Here is a 21282-nt window from a genome sequence, read left to right as displayed (position 1 = left end):
TTTTTGTTCTGTGTGTACCGGTCTGCCATCGTAGACTGCTCTATAGCTACAGTTCCTGCATGTTGTGGTCAGACAAATAACTGAGATTCCTGACAAAAACACCCAATCAAAAGACAGTTTTGCACTGAAGTCAAAAGCATTAGTAACTACCTCAGTAGGAAAAGAACCTCATGCCAAGTTATGAAAAATGCCTGCCACCAAAATATACCTCTTTGTTCACATACAAAATTCAAGTAAATAATCTCTTCTCTTAAAGCAAGTGTAGAGCTGTACTCAAAACACAGAGCAATAGCCTCAGTGTAAGGCCAGAAAGATTAGGAAGCTGTAGAAAATATTTCAAGTCCGTTAAATACCCCTAGGATGTAATAGCACAACAAAAGCCATGAAAATAAATGTTGACACAAAGAAAGCTATTTTTATATAATTACTATTAATTGTGAAGTTCCTCCTGTGCAGCAAGTGAGAATAAAGGTTATACCAGGAAAAAAGTAATTGTTTTGATTCAACACCTCAGCATGTATCTTCAGATTGTAAGAACCCAAACCAAGCCAACCTCCCAAATACCTGAACTCAACTACCTGAAAGAGGTCTTTATTATATTTTAGATTATTAGTCAGCTCAGTCCTTCTAAAGATTCACCTTGCCTGTGAACATATAGGCTGAATACCCTTTACTCATTTCTATGCTTAGCTATTTGACTGACTTGTTTCTTACTAATTAGGTACCATATTTCAAATCCTAACAGCTGGAACTGCCAGACATTTTTTATTATTATTATTTTTTCCCCCCCCAACAAGAACCTTCAAAAAGGTCTTTTTCTTAATATATTACAAAATGTTTTGCTTACAGTCACACAGAGTCTCCAGTATTTCACCTCTCAATATCGTGCATTACCCCAAATTTACTATAAACAAGCTATTTCACAACAGGAATGAGGTGACCAATTTCAGCACGACAAAAATCAGAACATCTACTGGAAAATTAAAAATCCTGTCTAAAATCTGAGGTTTTGTTCCCAGTAAATCACTGCTCCTGGTGGGAAGTGGTGCTGTTTACAGCTATTGACACCAGCTTGCTAGGAAAAAAAAAAAAATCTTCTCAATTAAAAATCAGTAATTTTAACTACAGTAACTAAAATCGAACATGCCAGCCTACAAAGAAAACATTACTGTTACCAGATAAGCTTTGTTCATCTTGAACGCTTGACAGTGTTACTCTGAAGGAGAAAATAATTGTATTTCATATTTAACAGAAAGTGAAAACCAGAAACAGAAATAGGCATCAAATCGACCTTCATTAAGTGATGTACTTTGAAGTCTGACTCTTGTCAGCCCAGCACTTTACCTGTTCTGCCATACAGCTTCACAGCACAAAAAGCTTTGTTCATCTTGAACTTACTTCTAGAACATATACTCCTACCCATATTTCTACACAGTTGGTAAATGCATGTCTTCAGGTCATGCTATTTGCACTCTCTTCCACTGTGAACTCCCTATGAGGAATGGAGGGGGTTAAAACTTACAGAGCAGGCAGCATTACAATTTGCAAAGCCAGAAGCACCTGGATAACTCCCTATCTCTGTCAGAGTTCTGGTCAGGCTTTCTTAAACAGATATTCTAGTAATTGTTCCTGAAAGAATGAAACACAGAAGCACGCACATCAAAGGAAGGTGAAGAGGTTTAAAATAGTATTTGTTGCTTATAAAATTAACAGGCAGCCAAGCTATATTAACTAAATGCAATTGCTGGCAGCAAAAAAACCTTTCCAGCTATGTGACAACAGACACCAGCGTAACTAAAGAGAGATAAAAAATGACCTTACTGTGGAACAACCCGCTACTTCACTACATTTTGTAACTGGGAGTTTGGGTGGGTTTCGTCTCTTCTCATTAAATGAGCAGAGAAAAATGACTAACCGTGACCTCTAGTGGATATTCTGTATAACAACCACAGCAGAGCTTGCAGAATTCTCTTCGTAGTAAAGCGGACAGTTCTTCGAATCTCTCTGGAAGTATTTTTTAGAAGATGACAAACAGAGTTAAAAATACTAGCGCTTAGACGCATTCTCCTTTAAAATAACATTTTTTACTAAACAATTAGATGTCTATCCGTTTATTTTGATCCATCTAAATGTGCCTTACAAATCTCAGCTAAGAAAGTAGCATGGCAACAACAAAAACAACAAATGAAAAAAACCCGACCCTAACCCATAAAGGAAAGTACATACATCTAGAGCAACAAAGTAAGGGGGTGGTAAAACACTGGTTTAACCTTGGTGTCCTTGTACACACAGCACTTGAGCAACAAATGTTTGGCAGGAGTTTTGAAAGGATATACTCACCTGCCCTTTCTCCTGGCAAGTGGAGGCACATTGGCAACTGAAAGCACCTCACTGAAAGGGAGAACTGTATCTTGGGTGATTTTACCCCATGATGCTCCAGATGTTAATAAGCCTATAAAATACTTCAGCTTGCAGAGTTCTCAGATTAGGGTAAAACAAAAAAAAAACCTCAGTAGTGGAAATTAAGAACTCTCTGTACATAATACAATCAAATGAAATCAAGGCTTTAGAGAGCAGACAGGGTCGTGCCCACTGATGCATGTAGATGGGTGTGGGACACGAGAACGTAGGAGTACAGAACGAAGACGGATGTGGGCAGAAAGAAGCAGGGCAGAAGGCTCTACCCAAGGCACCTGACTCTGCCTGATGTCGGTATGAGGTGGAAGAAGATGCGTCTCCTCATCCACATGTGTACGGGGGGTGTGTTGGGGACGGGCTCTGAAAAGGAAAGGGTTTTGCAGGAAAGCCCGGTGAGGCCAGCCGCGGGCCCCGCCGCCCAGCCGCGGCCGGGAGCTGCTCGTTGCCCCGGCGGCGGCGAAACGAACGAGACGGGAGCGACGGGCGCTGGCAGCCTCGAGCAAGGAGCGAGCGGTGTGGTGCTCAAACGCTTCACTTTCAGGGATTCAGGAAAAAAGCGTCCCCGAAGTGTTACTTGGGTTTGGTGGGCGACTTCGCCCAAGAGCGGCGTCGCGGGGCGGGCAGCGGGGCTGGCGAGGACTGGCTCTGCCCCGCTGCAGCCGAAGCCCTCGCTGCCCCGAGGGTCCCCGAAGGGAGCGAGGCCGGGCCCTGGACAGCCCCGGCGCCGCGCTCCGCCATGTGCACGGGCGGGGGGAGGAGGCGTGTCCCCAGCCGCCGCTGCCGCCGCACCGCCTCCCGCCCGCCTGTGAGCCGGCACCGGCGGAGCAGAGCGGCGCCGGGCGCGGAGCTCCCGGGCCCCGCTATGCCCGCGGCCGCGCCCCCAACTCGGCGGGGCCCCGCCGAGGCGCCCGCCCGCCGGCGCTGAGGCCGAGGCCGCACCTGTCAGCGGCATCGGCGGGGACACGCGCAGCCTCCGCCGCGCCCCGTCTGCTTGCGCGGCCGCTGGGGCGCCCGCCGCGGCGCCTCTCCCGCCTTCCCTCCCGCTCTCTCCCTCCCTCCGCGCCCGCCCCGTCGTCAAGCGGGAGCCGCCAGCAGTGCGAGCGGAGCCGGAGCCGGAGCCGCGGCAGCCTCCGCCAGCCGCGCTGCTCCCCGCCTCGCCGCCCTGCCCTGCCCGCCTTTCCCCTCCTCCGTCCCGCCCAAGCCATGAACTTTGGCCGCGGCCCCTCGGTGGTGTTGAACGTCGGGGGCACCCGGTACTCCTTCTCCCGGGAGGTGCTGAAGGATTTCCCGCTGCGGCGGGTAAGCCGCCTGCACGGCTGCCTCTCGGAGCAGGACGTGCTGGAAGTGTGCGACGACTACGACCGGGAACGGAACGAGTACTTCTTCGACCGGCATTCGGAGGCCTTCGGCTTCATCATGCTGTACGTCCGGCACGGCCACCTGCGCTTCGTGCCGCACATGTGCGAGCTCTCCTTCTACAATGAGATGATCTACTGGGGGCTGGAGGGCTCCCACCTCGACTACTGCTGCCAGCGCCGCCTCGACGACCGCATGTCCGAGACGCGCACCTACTACGCGGCGGAGGACCCGCCGGGAGAGGCGGCTGCCGGCCCCGAGGGCAAGGGCCGGCGGCCGCCGGTAGCCGAGGGCGGGAAATGGCTAGAGAGAATGAGGAGGACTTTCGAGGAGCCCACGTCTTCCGTGGCCGCTCAGGTCCTGGCCACCGTCTCCATCCTCTTCGTCATCGTGTCCATGGTGGTGCTGTGCGCCAGCACCCTGCCCGAGTGGCGGGCGCCGGAGAACCGCAGTGTGGAGGAGCAGAGCAGGTACACAGCAGAGTCAGTGAGGGAGCCCTCAGGGTAGGAGGATCCTTTTATTTTCCCGCTGTCCGATTCCCGTGTGTCCCGTCCCGTCTGTCCTGCCTCTCGTCCTGACCATCCATAGCTGTAGCCGCCATCGGCGGAGATTGCCTGCGTGTCTCAAAACCCTGGCCCTGAACTGGGGAGTCGGGGGGAGGGATGGGGCGGGATGTGGGGGTGTCTGGGGGGCGCGGGCGCTGGTTTGCAGCTCCGGCTTCTACCGGGCTCTGCCGGGCAACTGGTGGCTCCGGGCGCAGGGGCGGGAGAGGAGCATCAAGCGGGCAGCGCTGCCGCCGCCGGGAGCAACCCTGCCATGGGCAGCCCGGGGCCGGCTGGGGTCTGGGGCAGGTTGAGAGCGGAGCAGGTGCCATCGGAATGGGGCTCCTCTTCTCTGTATGAGTGCTTCTGTCTCTGCAGGATCTCGGAGCTCTTATTTCCCCCCTTTCAGGAGCCACGGGACTCCTTACACACAAAGAGAAGTTCAGACACTCTGAGTATCATATTAAGCCTTACAATTAGCGAAAAAGAGGGAAATTAAATCCTAAAATAAAATAAAATAAAATTCGGTTCCCTTTTGCTCTGAGAAGAGCACAATGCTGTATGCACTCTGTGTGTATTTGTACAGGCGGGAGCAAATCCAGTGGTTGCTACAGTTCTGCTCTTGTAAATCTTGTGTGTGAGAACAGCCTTACCCCTGTTCCTCTTTTAATCTCACATTCTCTATGTGGGAAGCACAGGAGATGATCAGACTGAGAATGATGCTCTTAAAAATGCTTCGTGTAAGCACCTCAGTGTATGAATCTAACAGATGTTCACATTTTCTTCAGATAAAATGTGTATAAGCACACTAAACATTGCAAAATACTTGCAGAAACCAGGGTATGGGGCATCAGGCTCAGTCCTGAGCCTTAATAGTATGAACCAACCCTTTGTCATCTTCTTTGTGACCTCATCTTAGGGTTACATTGATGCAACTCTGCTGACTTCAGTATCATTGTCTTCTCACTCTTCTGTTCCCTAGAGAACAGAATCAAGACCATTCTGGTAGGATTTCTCCAATAAATAAGACTGATATATAAAGAATGAAATAAATGTTTATTGTATTTGCTAGCTTCTCCCTTCTTTTAAAACAGACAGGATATTCAACAAAAAGTTTTCAGCTTCTGCTCTGCTAAAGGGGCCTTACAGTGAAATCACAGCCTTATCACTATGAAATCATCATCTTTTACCATAGAGTTAATTGGAAGGTGATATATTGTATCTTAGTAGCCAAATTAATTCCTTGGAAAGTATTTTCATAGTTTCCATTAGCTTAATGGAAAGCTGCACCTGTGTTTTTCTGATTGTAGCAGAGCCAAAAAATTAATTGTATGAAAAAAAAAAAAGCAGATACAGATTGAGAAGCTGTTCATTCCTGCTCACATTCGGATGTCAAAAGTTGCTCTTACAGGTGCTTCCAGTTGAAAGTCCCTACCTGAGCTTTGCATGATTATTTCATAGAGTGGTTGCTCTTGGTGATCTTTTTGTAAGACAACAGATTGCTTTGATACCCCCAATAGACAGGGGAAAATGTATGCAATGCCATCATAGCATTAGTGTCATCGGTTGTATCTTCGTTCACATCTTCATGGTGTGGGAGTCAGCAGCAATTTCTTTCTTAGTGAAAGAGTTTAACTTGCAGAGGAACAAGACATATGATGTGTAATTTTTCTTTCATAGTGCCTTTGTCTTCAAGAACGTGTGTCATATGCATACCTAATTTTACTCTTCTGAACGATTGCATATTATATACCAACTGTTTGAAGGATAAGATCCTAAATACTTGTGGGGTACAGTGTAGCCAAGCACTTCACAGGGCAGTGAAGGCTGCTTTCAAAACCAGAAGGACCACTATCAATAAAAGGGAGAGTTTCTTCAGTACCAGTTGTAGTCTCTGTGGAATTGCAACAAAAAAAAAAAAAGAGGGATAACCTTAAAAGTTGCCGCTGAACACTTTGTAGCCATTTTCTTGCACAACAAGTCTGTCACACATAAGCACTGACAGAGGTTGGCTCATTCCATCTGCAACTTAACCGTTGTGCTCTTGCCGCACAGCAGCTGATAGCAATTCAACGGCAAACACAAGGAAAATAGATACACATGTGTTTCTTTCTGTCCACAGCTGGTCGCCTTCTGAGGTGGCATTGTTCTCTCACAGGAGCTACTCCCTTCTTTATTGCATATGCTGCATCATGACTGAGAAGCCTGTTATATCTGGAAAAAAAGCTGTGAGCTACAGTTGTTTTTAGCTGAGTACTCCAGTATAATTACAACTACTTACACATACCACAGGATTTGACCTAAGATGCTGAGTTGTCATCTGACTCTCTTTCCCTTTGTGTATATTTTATTTTCTCTTGTTTGTAGTTATTACATTTAAAATTAGGTAGGTTTTCAAGACCTACATAGCTAAGTGGCTTATTTGAAAGTGACCACAAAAATCACGCAGGAGTCTGGGATTGCATCCTCTGGCAATAGTGTCGTTCTTTGGTGAGAAGGCTTTTAAAAATTCTCCCACTAATTTCTGATACATTTAAAAGTTTGAAGCCAAATTCTGTCTTTTGTTTATTAACCGAGGTTCCTCATTGAAATAAAGAAATTCTAACATGATAATACAATAATTTTATTTGTCAGTAGAAATTGTGATATTAGGGCTGTATGCCAGTGAGTTTTCACTAATATAGCAGTGTAATTACTCTTATGAAGACTTAACATTATTCTAAAAATGCATGTTGAAAAGCTTTAGAAATGAAAATTGAATGGTCTTACCTAGAAGTCTTAAGGCAGCAGATTTGACTAGTGAGAGCAGCATAAGCCACTACTTAGAAGAGGTGAGAGCTACCTTATAACATTCAGCACCTTTGATATTTTTAGGCTCTCACATGCTTACTAATGAAAACTTAAGTCATTCCCTCGATGTTATGTTACAGCTCAGAAAGGTGCCACCTGGGTGATTCCTGTGGCTGGACCATCTCCAGCACTGCTTTGGGCAGCTGTAGCAAAGAGCAGCTGCAGCAGAGTGTCTCCAGCTTACCTGGACCTCATCTCTAGAAGTGGGGGTATCACTAACTGTCATTTACAAAAACAGCCTCCTTAATGAGGTTGGCAGTGAGCATTACTGTGGCTGCCAGCTAATACCAGCGGTGGTTACTTTCTTGTACAAACAGTTGTTCACTAGCAACAGAATTCAGCCCTCCAAACTATTACTTTTCCTGGTGACCACACTCTGAAAGAGTGAACATCCTACGGGTATTTCTGATCCTTTGGAGTAACACCCTTTAGAGGGCAACAGAGAACTCCACGAGTAAGCCTTTTTAAGGAGAGAGTGATGGGGAATCTGACCTCTGAATTTCACAGATCTTACAGACACTGACAATATAATTCCCTGATTTGCAGAGGGATTGCCTTCCCCAGGTCTGTTCCCAGGATGAGGAATGAGTTATTAAATCTTTTTCATTTTAATATTTTGCTCTTTTCCCTGCCTTGGCATGTTTCACTTACTAGTGCTAAGGATTTGCTTCAGATTTCAGGTCATCTTTGGTCTCCTCCGAACTGTGCTAACAGATGCACACTGCCAGCCTCTTATCAGGGACCCGTCCATACACTGATTGTTAGCATGATCATCTGGGGAGAGGGGAGAGCTTCTCAAGCCTGCAATAGGAAGTAATTTGAAGCTGCTTGACTTACTGCTAGCACAGTTTTATCTATCTGCCTTTAAACTATTTTTCTAACACTAAATACGAGTAGCTTGTTTGCACAAGGGAGAGACTGTTGCCCCTTTTCCACTAACTAACATGATTACATTTGTATTTTAAGAATCACTCAGTTATCAAGCCTATATGATTGCTGTGTTCTTAAGCAAAGGCAAATAAATACAGTAACTTCTTCAAGCAGCATCTCTCAACAGATGCCAGCAAGCTTTTTTTCATCTCTGCAAAACATCAGCTTAAAAAGTTGCATTTGAATTGTAGACAGACAAAAATCATTATTCCTTTATGGTGGTGGAATTTCAGAATGCATGAATACTCATGTCCAACATCTGTTAAAAAACAACACACACCAGAACTTCTTTCCTGGGAAAAAGCTAATCTGAACACCACATATAAAAATATGTTTAAACAGTAGATTGAAGGTAAAGAATAGAACTACAGAGTTAACTACTAAGTTAAAAATACAGATATGGATTTTAATCAATTTAGAAGCTTCTTAAAAAATGGAGATAACACGAAGAACAGACGTGTATCACGGCCTGTCCCCAGGAGAACCTTAATGAACCCACCAGTGCTAAGTGCCAATCATGTTTCAAGTATATGGAAAAGATTCTGAAGACCCCAGGAGTCAAGATGTTCATATCTAGGTATCCCCTGAGAGCTGCGACAGGCATTTGCCTGTTTCCTGGGGAGGACTGGATCATTACAGCTTCCCACATAAAGCACTGAAGTTTATCAAGACATGTTATTACCAAAGCAGGGGCAGAATGGGAAAAAAATGCCAGCTTGGCTTTAATGTGGGGAAATGAGCTGTTCTGGGGCCCTTACCTCTATAGTTTGTACTGAGAAGAAACTGTTGATTTCAAAAGGATTTTTTAAAAAAACAAGACATGCTGAAATGACTAGGAGTCTCGCTGAGCAGGAATTTCATCATTACAGCTACTGCTTGGACATTTTTCAAGTTTAATGTGCTGTACATGGAAATAGGCTTTAGCAACAATTTAACAAATCAGTGCTGACAGATTTTAATCTTTAATCCTGTCATATACCGTCTTTAATCATATCATCTGTTTTCCTCATGTGTCCCGTTGATGTGTATGTTTTATTTACAAGCTTAATAGATAATAGTGTCACTAATGAATATTTTGGCTAGATTTCAACCAACTCACCAGGCATATTGAAAGTATACAAATGACCATGCTGGGGAAAATAATAATGCTAAATTGAAATATTCTAAGACATTCACAATATGATTTTTTTAGTAATAGCAAACTAGTCTTGTTAGTGATTGAAAAATTAATTTCTGAAGTGGTGTAACTCATTGTACATAAAATAGCTTATTCTGAAAGGAAGTTATCAGATGGAACAGAAAATGGAACAGTGATGGAATTATATTAGAAAGGTGGCTCATAAAGGACTGAGTTTCCATTGATGGACAAAAGACTCACTAGAGCAATCTTGAAAGATTGTTAAGTATCAAGAGGCCTGTATTTTTAGGAGAAAAGCCTTCTTTCATGTCCTTAGGTCTGGGACAATGAACAGGAAGTTTCAGCAGAAAGAACCTGCTGAATAAAACTGCAGGTTTTATTCAGGACTAAAACTGGATAAAAATTTGGACATAGCATTTTCTCTGATTATTTATAGCTTCAGTGGGGAATATTCAAATACTCAATTAATGAGTTTGTTTTTAATTTCCCCTCTCCTTTTTGAATACCAGCTATTTTAAAACTTAACTGATGGGGGAAAAAAAAACAAACAACCAAAAACTGTGATGGAAGTTCATAAAATAGGTGCTACATTTTACCAAATAAAGCTCATTATTTAATCATATCATTGTATATTTTAATACAGTATTATTCCCAGAATAGGCAATAAAAGGCAGTCTGTCCTGTGAATATACAACAAATATTTTAAAAATTGATTACAGAAGATAGAGAAACTTTAGTCTTCTATGCCTATGATTTTTATTTGGCTTTAACTTCGTACTCAATTAAGTTCTCTTGAGGACTAACTGTTAAATTTGCTTTCCTTATCAGATGTTATTTATCCATTAACAAGGTTAACTATAAAGATACACCACTACAATGACAGACTTCATCTGAAAGTGGAAATATGGTATGTAGCTGTCCAGACTTCCCAACACACCAGAGGTTTTTAGTTTTTCTCCCCAAAGCACTTAATTTTACGTGAGTCACTAGGGCTGCCAAAATCCATCTACACAGGCAAAAATGAGTGACAAGACAGGAAAAATGAAAAATGTTTCACTGGTGGCGGAAGTAAGGAGAGGAAAGAAAAAAAAAACATAAGGGACACCCTTCTTCACTATCTTCTCCCTAGCCAGAATGTGTATAATTGATGAGAAAGAAGAACAGATGTAGAATGGAGAAATGGAAGTGTAATATATGGAGTGGCAGTAATGCATCTCCCACTGTCTTTTTTGCATCAGTGACATTCCTTACCTCTCTTCAGGTCTGCTCTACAATAAAAGGCTTCTTCAGTCCTTCCTACTGAGGTATAACTGATTTACAGTATCTCTTATGCTAGCAACTGGCAGAGTAAAACAATGGATTTATCACATTTCATGGATTTTCACTTCCACAACTATTCCCCAGAGTCATATCGGACCACTGAATTTATGTTGATTCATAAAGACTTCTACTGAATCTCAATGATCAGGATCTAACTTCCTTAAAGCTTGACTCAGAAATAACCTACGTAATTTATGACAAAGTGGAGGAATTGCATTTCCAACATTATCAGGGCACCAGGAGGAAATACCAAGAGAAAAAGCTGTAAATTGTATCATTATTAATTCTTCTTTCATTTAAGTGCTCCATGTCATAGGATACAGGCAGCACTATCAGAGAAATTTTATAAAATGTAATGAAATAGAGTCTGGTGGAATTGGTGAATATTCCTGGCTGCAACATTCTATCCAGATATATTTTTTTATTTTATTCATTACATGAGATCTCAACTAGCCACCGCATAAGTATATTCAGCCTTTATTAGTGTGTTCATTACCACAATGTACTGTTTGATTGATTTTACTAGGGGAACTCAGGTATTTCCTCATCACGTGTAAAAAGGATCTAAGAGAACTTATCCATTAACATTTTCTTCTTGATTTTTTTTCAACATAAGGGAACGATAATCCACATTCATACCTTAATTTTCATATATTCTCTACATGACTTTTGTTTGGAAGACATTATAATTTGAGCATTTTGAAAAAGATTTAAAATCTGTGTCTGAGGTAGTTATCACTCAGTATTAAAAGAAGTATTTTAGTATTTTAAAAGGCTTAATTTTTCAGAGGAAACATAATTCTTAAGAGCAAGCTATTTTTGAAATTCACAGGTCTTTCCATCAAAAGGTGCTAACATGAACAAGTGTTTTATACTCACTTTATGAAGAAAGGCCACTTGCTTACAGAACTTTCACTTTTGCTCATGAAATAATAAAAATAAGGTCTGATTTTATGTGAAAAAAACTTTCTTTAATTAATTAATACTAATTTAAATTTGCTGTGTTGAGAATGACTTTACATCAACTGTTTTCTCAATTTTTTAGCATAAAACTAAAGTGAGTTAACAAATAAAATGAAATTAATAAAAAATAAATAAAACTTTAGCATTTCAAATGTTTATGAACATTATTTTATGGAGTCTATTAGTGTAATTACAGCAGCTACAGAAGAATATTGTCTTTCTAACAGGCTGTTGTGTTAGTAATAATAACAATAAATTTCAGAACTCATAAAAAATATGGAGATGTGTTAGGGAAGCAAAATTTTAGGTTTGAAATTACAGTTGTATTATTACTTTGCAAGTCACTATATTTCTACAGACACTACCATCTTAGGATCCTTGCAGTGTCAAAAAAACTCAGGTTGTATGTAGTATTTTCAAATCCCCAGTGTCACATCAGTTTGATTCAGACCTGATGATATGAAAAGGCATTGGTAATTGGGTTTTTCTTTGCTCAAACTGTTGCTCAAAAAAGGTAAACAAAACTGTATTAAGCAAGTGAGAACAGTCTGAACTCCTAAGAAATTTGTTATTTTCAAAAGGGAGATTTGAGAATACATGCACAACAGTTATTGAATAATCTTAGAGCAACATTTTCATCGTCTGTTTCTACCTTCCACTTGTTTCAAGTTGAGCTATTCTCAAGTCTCATTCACTCCACTGGGACTGGAAAATATTTAAGAACACCTTCCAGGATTTATTTTCTTAAGGCCATTATTTGTGTTTGGCAAGATGATCTTACCAATTGCTTTGGTTATCTTGACATTTTTGCTGCAACACAGTTTAGGTGGAGTTACATGAAAAAACAAGACAAAAAATCAGTATTGCAGAGCATAGTGGTAAACGGAGGGACACAAGCTTATTACTTTGTGTCCCCAGTGATGAAAAATAAAATACCACCTGTATTTAGCAGCAATATCTATAAGGTTCTGAATATAGTTCTAAGTAAGCCCCTGTTTGAGATGAAAATCAGACAGACTGGTTTAGGTTGTTTTTTGCATGAACTATCCAATGCAAAAGCTGATTTCTGCCTACTCCATCTTCAGTTACATTTTAGTTTAGCAGTCTGGTTCTATACATTGCCATTCATAACCAGCCAGTTCACTGATCCACAGTCCTAGGCATTTCCAAGTGGATCAAGCCTCATAGATTTAAAACAAACAAACAAATTAACAACAAAAAACCCCAAAACCCAACCAATGGGAAAAAAAGCAAAATGTTCTAGATAACTTTACATGTTGGCACCTGTGGCATACCATTTCCTGTAGGGTTCCAGTTTTTGTAGGTGTTTTTGCTAGTCTTAGGACCAGTAGCAGTCTGTCATTCAAAGAGAATAATCAGTGAGTTCTTAGCAATGACCAGTTTAAACTCCTGACTAGATACTCAGGTTAATGGCTGAAATCTGGTGCTATGTGCCTATGGTAAGAATATAATGGTTTCTGTTTGTCATTTGTGAAGGTCTGAGTGTAAATGTGGTAATATCTGTAAACAAACCAAACATCCACTAAAGCTTTTGCACAGAACATAAATCCCGTACTTTGTTTCTTTTGACAGGATAATTGAAGCTATCTGCATAGGCTGGTTTACTGCAGAGTGCATTGTGAGGTTCATCGTCTCCAAAAACAAGTGTGAGTTTGTCAGAAGACCACTCAACATCATTGATTTACTGGCAATTACTCCTTACTACATCTCTGTTCTAATGACAGTTTTAACGGGGGAAAATTCGCAGCTTCAGAGGGCTGGAGTCACCTTGAGGGTCTTAAGAATGATGAGGATTTTTTGGGTGATTAAACTGGCTCGTCATTTCATTGGCCTTCAAACACTTGGTCTGACTCTGAAGCGTTGTTACAGAGAGATGGTGATGCTACTTGTCTTTATCTGTGTTGCTATGGCAATTTTCAGTGCACTTTCTCAGCTTCTTGAAAATGGGCTGGACTTGGGAACAAAGAATAAGGATTATGCCAGCATTCCTGCTGCTTGTTGGTGGGTGATCATCTCAATGACCACAGTTGGTTATGGGGACATGTGTCCCATCACTGTACCAGGAAGAATTCTTGGAGGAATTTGTGTGGTTAGTGGCATTGTTTTACTAGCCTTGCCAATCACATTCATTTATCACAGCTTTGTGCAGTGTTATCATGAGCTCAAGTTCCGATCCGCTAGGTACAGTAGAAGCCTCTCTGCTGAATTCTTAAATTGACCAAACTTCCATTCTGTTGTAGTTACTTGCTAAGCTTTGTCTTAGAAGAGAATGGTGGAAGGTCCCTTCGTGTGTCCTCCTTGACTGGATGGTCCTATGGAACAACATTCTCGCCAGCCTGGAGAAAGCCCGTCACCATTCAGACAGGAAGGATGGCCATCTGCCATGGGTACCTTGCAGAGAGAGGGAGCAGTGTTTCAAATTTGAGAGAACAAAATTAACAAGAGGATTCAGAAGTCCTCAACCAGACCAGTTTGGTCTTCAGTTAGCTTTTTCACACAAAAACAGAACAAAAAATAGGCTTAACACAGAGATGTGTCATTCCCCTAATCACATCCTATGCATTCTAAGCAATGTGTAGCAAGCATTTTTCAAAGATTTCAATATCTAAATGCTCCACAGAGGCATTAATAACTTTTTGCCTGAAGTATCTCCTGTTTTAACTCAGATAACCACATTAGATACTGAAGAAGAATCACTGCTACTTCTGAGCTTTGCAACAGAGTGCAGGTGGTTCTGTAACTCTGGAAGGATGAAGAATATAGGTCTGTAGGGCAAAAAAATATCTCGACACCTGATTCTGATCTTTGATGAAGCACACAAATCTGTAAGACCAGTGAAGTCTGTGGCATTATCCTGAATCTGATAATTCAAATAAGTGCAAGAAGTGCACCTCAGTGTTTTAGCAAGGACTTCCTTGGCAACAATTAATTTCTTCTCTGGAACAAAATCATTAGAAGAAACAAGTGTACTTTATAAAGATAAGCATAAAAAGACCCCAACAAAACAGGCATTGATTAATATGTTTTCTGTTAGATTAGTTGGGGAGCTATCAAAATTTTACATACATTCAGTTCAGCTCCACCCACCTGAAGTTATATACACCTCAGTGTAGATTTTTTCCCCCATGTAATTAAGTATGTATATCACAGTGAAAGTTCTTCAAGACAAATTAAAAGATTCCATCACTTGAAACAGTCTGGAGAAAGCACTGGAAAACAAGGGTAGCTGCTCCCTCTCAGATGAGACTTTTGATCATCTTTAAATTCTGCAATCCTTACTGAAGGATAGACTTCTTGTTAATGGAAGCTGTGAAAACAGCTGTTAAAAGCCCAGAGCATACCAGAGAAAGTAAAATATAGAAGTGTGAGTTGCACTTGGCAAAATGGTATATTCTCCAATGTATCTATAAAATTAAAATGAATCAAGTTAGGTTCTGAAATAGAGTTCACTACATTTCTTGTGTAGTACTGCTTAATAGCATCGTTCAATATAACTCTGCTATGTAGAAATGTGCAGTTAGATACTAAAACACATTAAGGTACAGCTTGACAAATCTGGGTACCAATGAACATCAACAGGGAGCTTTCTTAATAAAAGGGAAGTTCAGAGCCATCAGCATAGTGGAGTTTGGTGTGCTTGCCTGAAAATACCACATTTACTATTACTGTGCTGTAGAAGCAACTTTTATATACATATTTGTTAAAACCTTTAGAAGTAAAACAAGTATCACCTAAAAAACACATCTCTGGAATGGCTCACTCCAAAAGAAATACCACATTGGTCTGTAACCAGTACATTGAAGGCTTTAACCTGAGACCCGAAAAGTTAATTATTTGAAGTGGTCTTAGCCTTAAGTAGTCTTAAATAATTACATTGCAAACACCATTTTCCTGAAGGATTGTAAAGAATGTTAGTAGCCTTCTTATAGACAAGCTTGACTTTTCCTTCAACAGTCTTTCAAGACTACATTATTAAGTAACATTACAGCCATACCTCTCTTTTATTGCCACTGACACATTCTGGTGTTCAGGTTAGCTCTGTAGTTACTTGTACCACTATATTTATGGCTTTTATATCAGAATCATGTTGTTCAGAAACCGTATCCAGCATTCCACAGAGAGGTAGATACGAGATAAGCAAAAATTTTTCTTAGGTGAGATTCACAGCTGATGTTAGTTAGACAACTTGTTACTTCAGAGACACTTAGATGTTCTACACCAGCACAGATGCTGGCTCTGTATTCCTGCATGTGTACCTATATATATCCTGCATATATTTTATATTATAGTCAGTCAAAATGGGGTTTTTTCTCCTCACAAAAAAAATTTCTCCTTGACAAAATTGAAATTTCAGACTTTAATCCAAACACAACTTTTGAAAAAAATGACATTTTAATCTAATGAAAAGTTTATTTTGACAGTATCCAAACCATTTTCCAGAAGAAAATCACTCATTTTTTTCTGTTCTGCTCCATCTTTTTTCTCATTAAGAATAGGTAAAAAAACCCACTGAAGAACTTAGCCCTATGGATTTTTGTGCGCTGTTTTTAATGCTTGGGAAAAATACTGTTTTTCATAGGAGTTCTCAAAACTTACTTTGTCTTTTGTCCGTGAACTGTAATTAACCAAACCAATACTCTGAGATACAACCTTCCTCCCACAAAGCATCCAAACAATGATCATGATGACAATCCGTACAGAATGCGAATATACTTTAAAGTATGTTACAATATTGGTTTAAAGGCAAAATAAAATGCATTTCAACACTACCTATACATCTATTCTTTAGATGCCCATACAAAGTAAAAAATATAAATTAATGCATATAACAACTCGTGAAGACCAATTTGCACCATGAATCATTCCGTGTAAGCAGTTAAGGACAAGAAGTTTTCAAAGATACAGGCTATATGTGGTATAAAGACAAAATGTTTGATGCTTTATAAAGCGTTCCAGCTAAAGAATCCTTTCCTGGTGTAAAAAGATAAAAGAAAATAATTGTATAAAGGAGTGGAGATGTTAAGTTGCACTTTTTTATTTTAAACAGCTCATGTTCACTTTTTATATGGCAAAATGTGAATGGAATGACCTAATGTATTTTTCAATATGAGTTAAAATAAACTATTATTTTTAAACTGCTCGCTATATAAGCCCATGAAGAAGAGATACTGGGGTAGGTGGCGGGGTTTGGATTTTTTATTGTTGTATGGTTGTCAGTGTGTACACTTTAATTTCCTTAAAAATCAAGCTGAAGTAACATGATCTCAATGGTAGCCCTAAACCAAAACTTTATAGTAAGTAAATAGGGATCCTGACATTACATATAGTGATATATGTCATCTTATTTTCAGTGAACCAGTCTACCAGTGTTTTTTTAGTGAAACTTAAAAAAACCTGAATTATATGTGTAGTCAAAAGTAAGAATACTTTTAAACTGATGAAATTGTTTTACTAAAAGTTTACTTGAGACCATGTTTTAGGCAGACATGGGGTGCAGCTCTCTATTTTGAAATACAGCACTTCAAAGCCAAATGAAGACAAGCTGGCCCGCTTCTGATCATTGCCGGTTTTAACCGTATGCAAAGAAATACATTATGTGCAGTATCTCTTTCAATATCTGAAGTATTCACAGTTGGAACAAATGAGATTAAATACAAATATAAGAAAATGGGATTAAATGGAGACAGCTTATGTAATTGTGATCCAGCCTTTCTGTTAATCTAAAACTAGCACCCATGTCAATGAGTTTTGAACTGCCATTGTATGTTTTGATGACAACAAAGGTTAATCATGCATAATATACTAGATTCAATCCCTAGGACTGCCCTGTTCAGAACTACACATTGGGTGCAGTCCTTCAAGGTACTGAATGCCACTGAAAAGCGTTTGCTCATTAATGAAATCACTGGGATGGAAAGCTGTCTAGAGTACGTTTCCTTCTACAGTTCTACATGAAGCAAATCAAATCACAAGGAATGGAGGATTATAATTTCCCTTGATCTAAGACGTGGAAATTATACTGTCTTGATGAATATCACCTCCCCACACACACATTAATCTGAGTGATTATTTTAAACAGCTTTATCTGCATATGGATCAGCCATTTAAATCACAGAATCCTAGGGTTTGGAAGGGACCTCAAAAGATCATCTAGTCCAACCCCCCTGCCAGAGCAGGGTCACCTAGAGCACATCACACGGGAAGACGTCCAGGTCGGTTTTGAATGAGACATTCAAATATGTTATATTCATTCTGCCTGTAAAATGGCTTATCCTGGTGTACACAGAAGCAAGCGTGAGGAAGATAAAAACCCTTTTAATGTAAGACTAACACTATGATTCCCTTTTATTTAAAAGAAAAGGTACTGTATTTTCATATCATGTATGCAGTTTGTGCCCATAAAGGAGTTGTTCGTTAGCTTTTGTAGCATTCAACCCTCACTTTCCCAAATTAAAACTGAAGTCCTTATGGGTTCAAAACATTTGCCTCTTCCTCTCTGGGTACACAATTACAGAAGTCTTACTGGATCTGAACGTCTGCCAGGAAGTGGTCATATGCACACACCAGCCAGCTAAATTCAGCAGCCAAACCAACCAGTTTCCTGGGAACCAGCACAACGAGCAAGGTCTGCTGCGCTCTGAATTTTCTCCCACCTAAGAGGTTCAGGATAAAATTATTGATTAAAATTTTAAGTACCTGGAAAGTTTTAGAATTATCCTTTCAAATCAGCTTCTACAGAGATATTTGCTGGACAAATAGTAATCTATGCATAGCAAAAAAGATTGCGTTATAAAAGATTTTTCACTCTGATTTTAAAAAGGAAATTGATTCTCATTTTCTGTTACTTGTTTGTAAAAGCAAACATGCAGGTCAATATACATGCTGCTGTTAAAACCTGCTACATAATCCAGATCTCCACTTAAAATAAGGAGACAGTGAGAAAGGTCTTTCAGCTTTGCTAGAGCTGTAACAGTTTACACTAGCTGAAGAGCCGCCCCAGCCCATATGGAAGAAACAACAACATTCTGGTTTCATAGTTAATAACCAATATGATACACAGCCTGTGAAGTGCAACACAAAGCAGGATATAATCTTTTGCAGATGAAAAGATAGGTTAAGCATCAAGAAGGCTGCACAGCGAGCAAAACCAAGACTGACAATCGGCTTAACAGTAAATTCAAAGAGCTACAGAAGAATAATTTAAATTGTTGGTCAAATCAATAAAATGTGAATGTTTGCCTCTACACATTTTAGATGCCTTTCTCCTTCATAAACACAAAGATTTATAATTTTATAGAACATTAATTTTACATATTGTTTGCTTATCTGTAGCAAAAACTGTATAATTAAAAAATAGTAAATGTGGGGGTTTGATGTGAATACAGAATTAGATGCATAAAACCACATAATAAAATTTGCTGGTCTTGTTGCTGTATTTCATGGACTAGTGGTCAAAATACATGCACTTATAAAATTTATTCTTTTTCACAAATGAATTCTGTGTCTATTCATATTGGTATTATACCAAAGCAAAAAACATTTTTCCTGTGACAATTTTTGGCTACTGAGAAGTCTGCCATTTAGAACCTAGGAGTTCTACTCAACAGAAAATTTGCATATTTGATCCAGAAGTTAGTCTGAAGCAAAAAATAAAATTAAACCTACACAGGGTTATTCTGCAGCAACTGAATATCTATTATAATTATGGGCAACAGAACTGCCAAAACAAAATGAAAAAGCAGCCATTTAACACATACATTACTTCTCAGGGATTATTTATATGAACAAATCTGGAAAAATGGATTGAATATGGCTTCAAGTTCACTAAAATGTATTTAAAAAAAAAACAACCCAAAACATCAACGTGGCGTTCACTATGGAATTTCAAAACAACCAGAAGCTTCACCAGTGCAATACTTGTATTATTGTGAACAGGTATGAGACCGTCTGGTGATTCTTTAAATGCAGCCATTTCAAAAGTACTCCCCAAAATAATCACAACTGATGTTATTTTTAAAAAAGTTTGAGTATTTTAAGAGATCATTGAATTGCGAACTATTCTGGCACCAGCCCACTGCAATATCATTAAAATGAACACACATTTTTACTTCTCATATTTTATTTATTAGTTTTAAAAGTTTTGCATTAAATCAACCAGTGAAAAAACAAAGCAAGTATCCATATAGTCATATATTTCAGAAGGGTCTCTCTAAAAGAATTTTGAAAATATTTTGGAAGCAGAAGGGGCTGTTTAATGTTTTAACACTAACTAATTTAGAGATATGCTCAGCACTTTCACCTCCCGGCAACCTGAGATGCAACTGTAAATACATAGAGCCCCCCAGAATAAGAACAATACCTGCTGTCTCAGGAAACATTTTATACGTTTGTTTGCCATAAGAATTTAAAAAAAGAAAACAGTAAAGGTGTTCAATAAAATCTAGGAATACTAGAAATTCAAAATTTGAATTCTTTCCTTTTCATTGCCCTTTTACCAATATTGTAGTAGCAACTAGGAAATACAGTGAGGACCAGGCTTGTGTTGTTCTAAGTCTTCCATGGCTCAAAATTACAGTGCTGCTCACAAAACCCATATAATCCAAGACTGAAACAAAAATCAAAAGCTGTTTGCAGACAACAGTGCAAGCAAACAACATAAGTGTAGCATGACTGTAGCTTTTCTATCAAGTCTGATATACTTTTAAGTACTAAGTGTTCAAATACATTTTTTTCCTCTTCAATGTAGAGAGGGTCCCTAAGAATGCAGCACTTAGAAGAAGACAGTCTTTTCTACATTGCTAAAAGCTTTGTCAGTTATGATTTTTGTTGTTAGAGTTTAACATTTGAACTTGATGTCATTTGATGCGATGCCATGAATGAGTAAAATTTGAGCCATTTATTAGAATAGCATCTTCAATCCTTGGTACTATATAAGGATGCTATTATATAGGTGCCATATAAGAGTAGAAGAGAAAAAAAATCACAACAGTGTATTCACTAAGTATAGTCACACAGAGGCCCACTGAAAAGCATAAATAACAAAATTAGTTAAATAAAAAATAAATAAGAAACTTAAATTGTGTATTCCTGCCAGAGAGTCTTGTTTCTAGCCTTCAAATTCATATGGATTCCTTGAGTATCCCTGCCTTTGGGTGCAGTGTCTTTAGGCTGTACCTATTTGATTGTTTGATACAAAACCAAGCCTATAGGTCACAGCAGCTCTTTTGGTCTCCATTGACTCAAGAGACTTAAAAACCAGATATATTCAAAGAGAAAAATCTTCTTCAAGGGAATCGGGCAACCAACAGTGAATAAAAGCTAGCTAAAGTTAATTTTGCTTTGTTTTAGAAAATCTACTTGTCATCTGGGTTTTGGATGTAAATGCCAGGTTACCCTCAACACAAGACCAGGGACCATGAACCTCATCTGCTCTCTATTCATAGCAGACTCCATCTTCAGCATCCCTATCGTGTTTGCTTAGACGTTTCTCCTTTCACCTGATCCTCACTCAAGGAGCATTAGGGTTAAACATTAACATCCAGGGACTGTGGTTGCAGTTACCTTTGCTTCCTCTTCATACAGACTGTCCCATTCACATTTGAAATGCAGTTCAACTCCAGATTAGATAGCCGAAAATAAATATCCATACATTTCTCTGTCTCAGTGTAGGATAAGAAGCTCTCTCCTCCCCCACAATAAATGTCATATATAATGGGAAGAAACAGTTACGCAAAGCAAAACTCT

At 39.7% G+C, this 21282-nt stretch overlaps 1 protein-coding gene across 2 annotated transcripts; it reads left to right on the top strand.

The window, feature by feature from the left end:
- Positions 1 to 3621: 3621 nt before the first annotated feature.
- On the top strand, positions 3622 to 16347 carry KCNG3 (potassium voltage-gated channel modifier subfamily G member 3). 2 transcript variants are annotated; one of them, XM_051615940.1, is made up of 2 exons: positions 3622 to 4244; positions 13111 to 16347. In XM_051615940.1, exons 1-2 carry the CDS (start codon positions 3622 to 3624, stop codon positions 13754 to 13756), a joined length of 1269 nt encoding a protein of 422 aa, XP_051471900.1. In that variant the 3' UTR covers positions 13757 to 16347. The 2 variants fall into 2 exon arrangements, with proteins under 2 accessions (XP_051471900.1, XP_051471899.1); XM_051615939.1 differs by having other exon boundaries at positions 3622 to 4277.
- Positions 16348 to 21282: the final 4935 nt, after the last annotated feature.

This window comes from Apus apus, chromosome 3 (assembly GCF_020740795.1).
Source record: "Apus apus isolate bApuApu2 chromosome 3, bApuApu2.pri.cur, whole genome shotgun sequence".
NCBI lineage: Eukaryota > Metazoa > Chordata > Aves > Apodiformes > Apodidae > Apus > Apus apus.
Note: the sequence above shows the minus strand (reverse complement) of the source record. Positions and strands in the feature narration are given on the sequence as shown.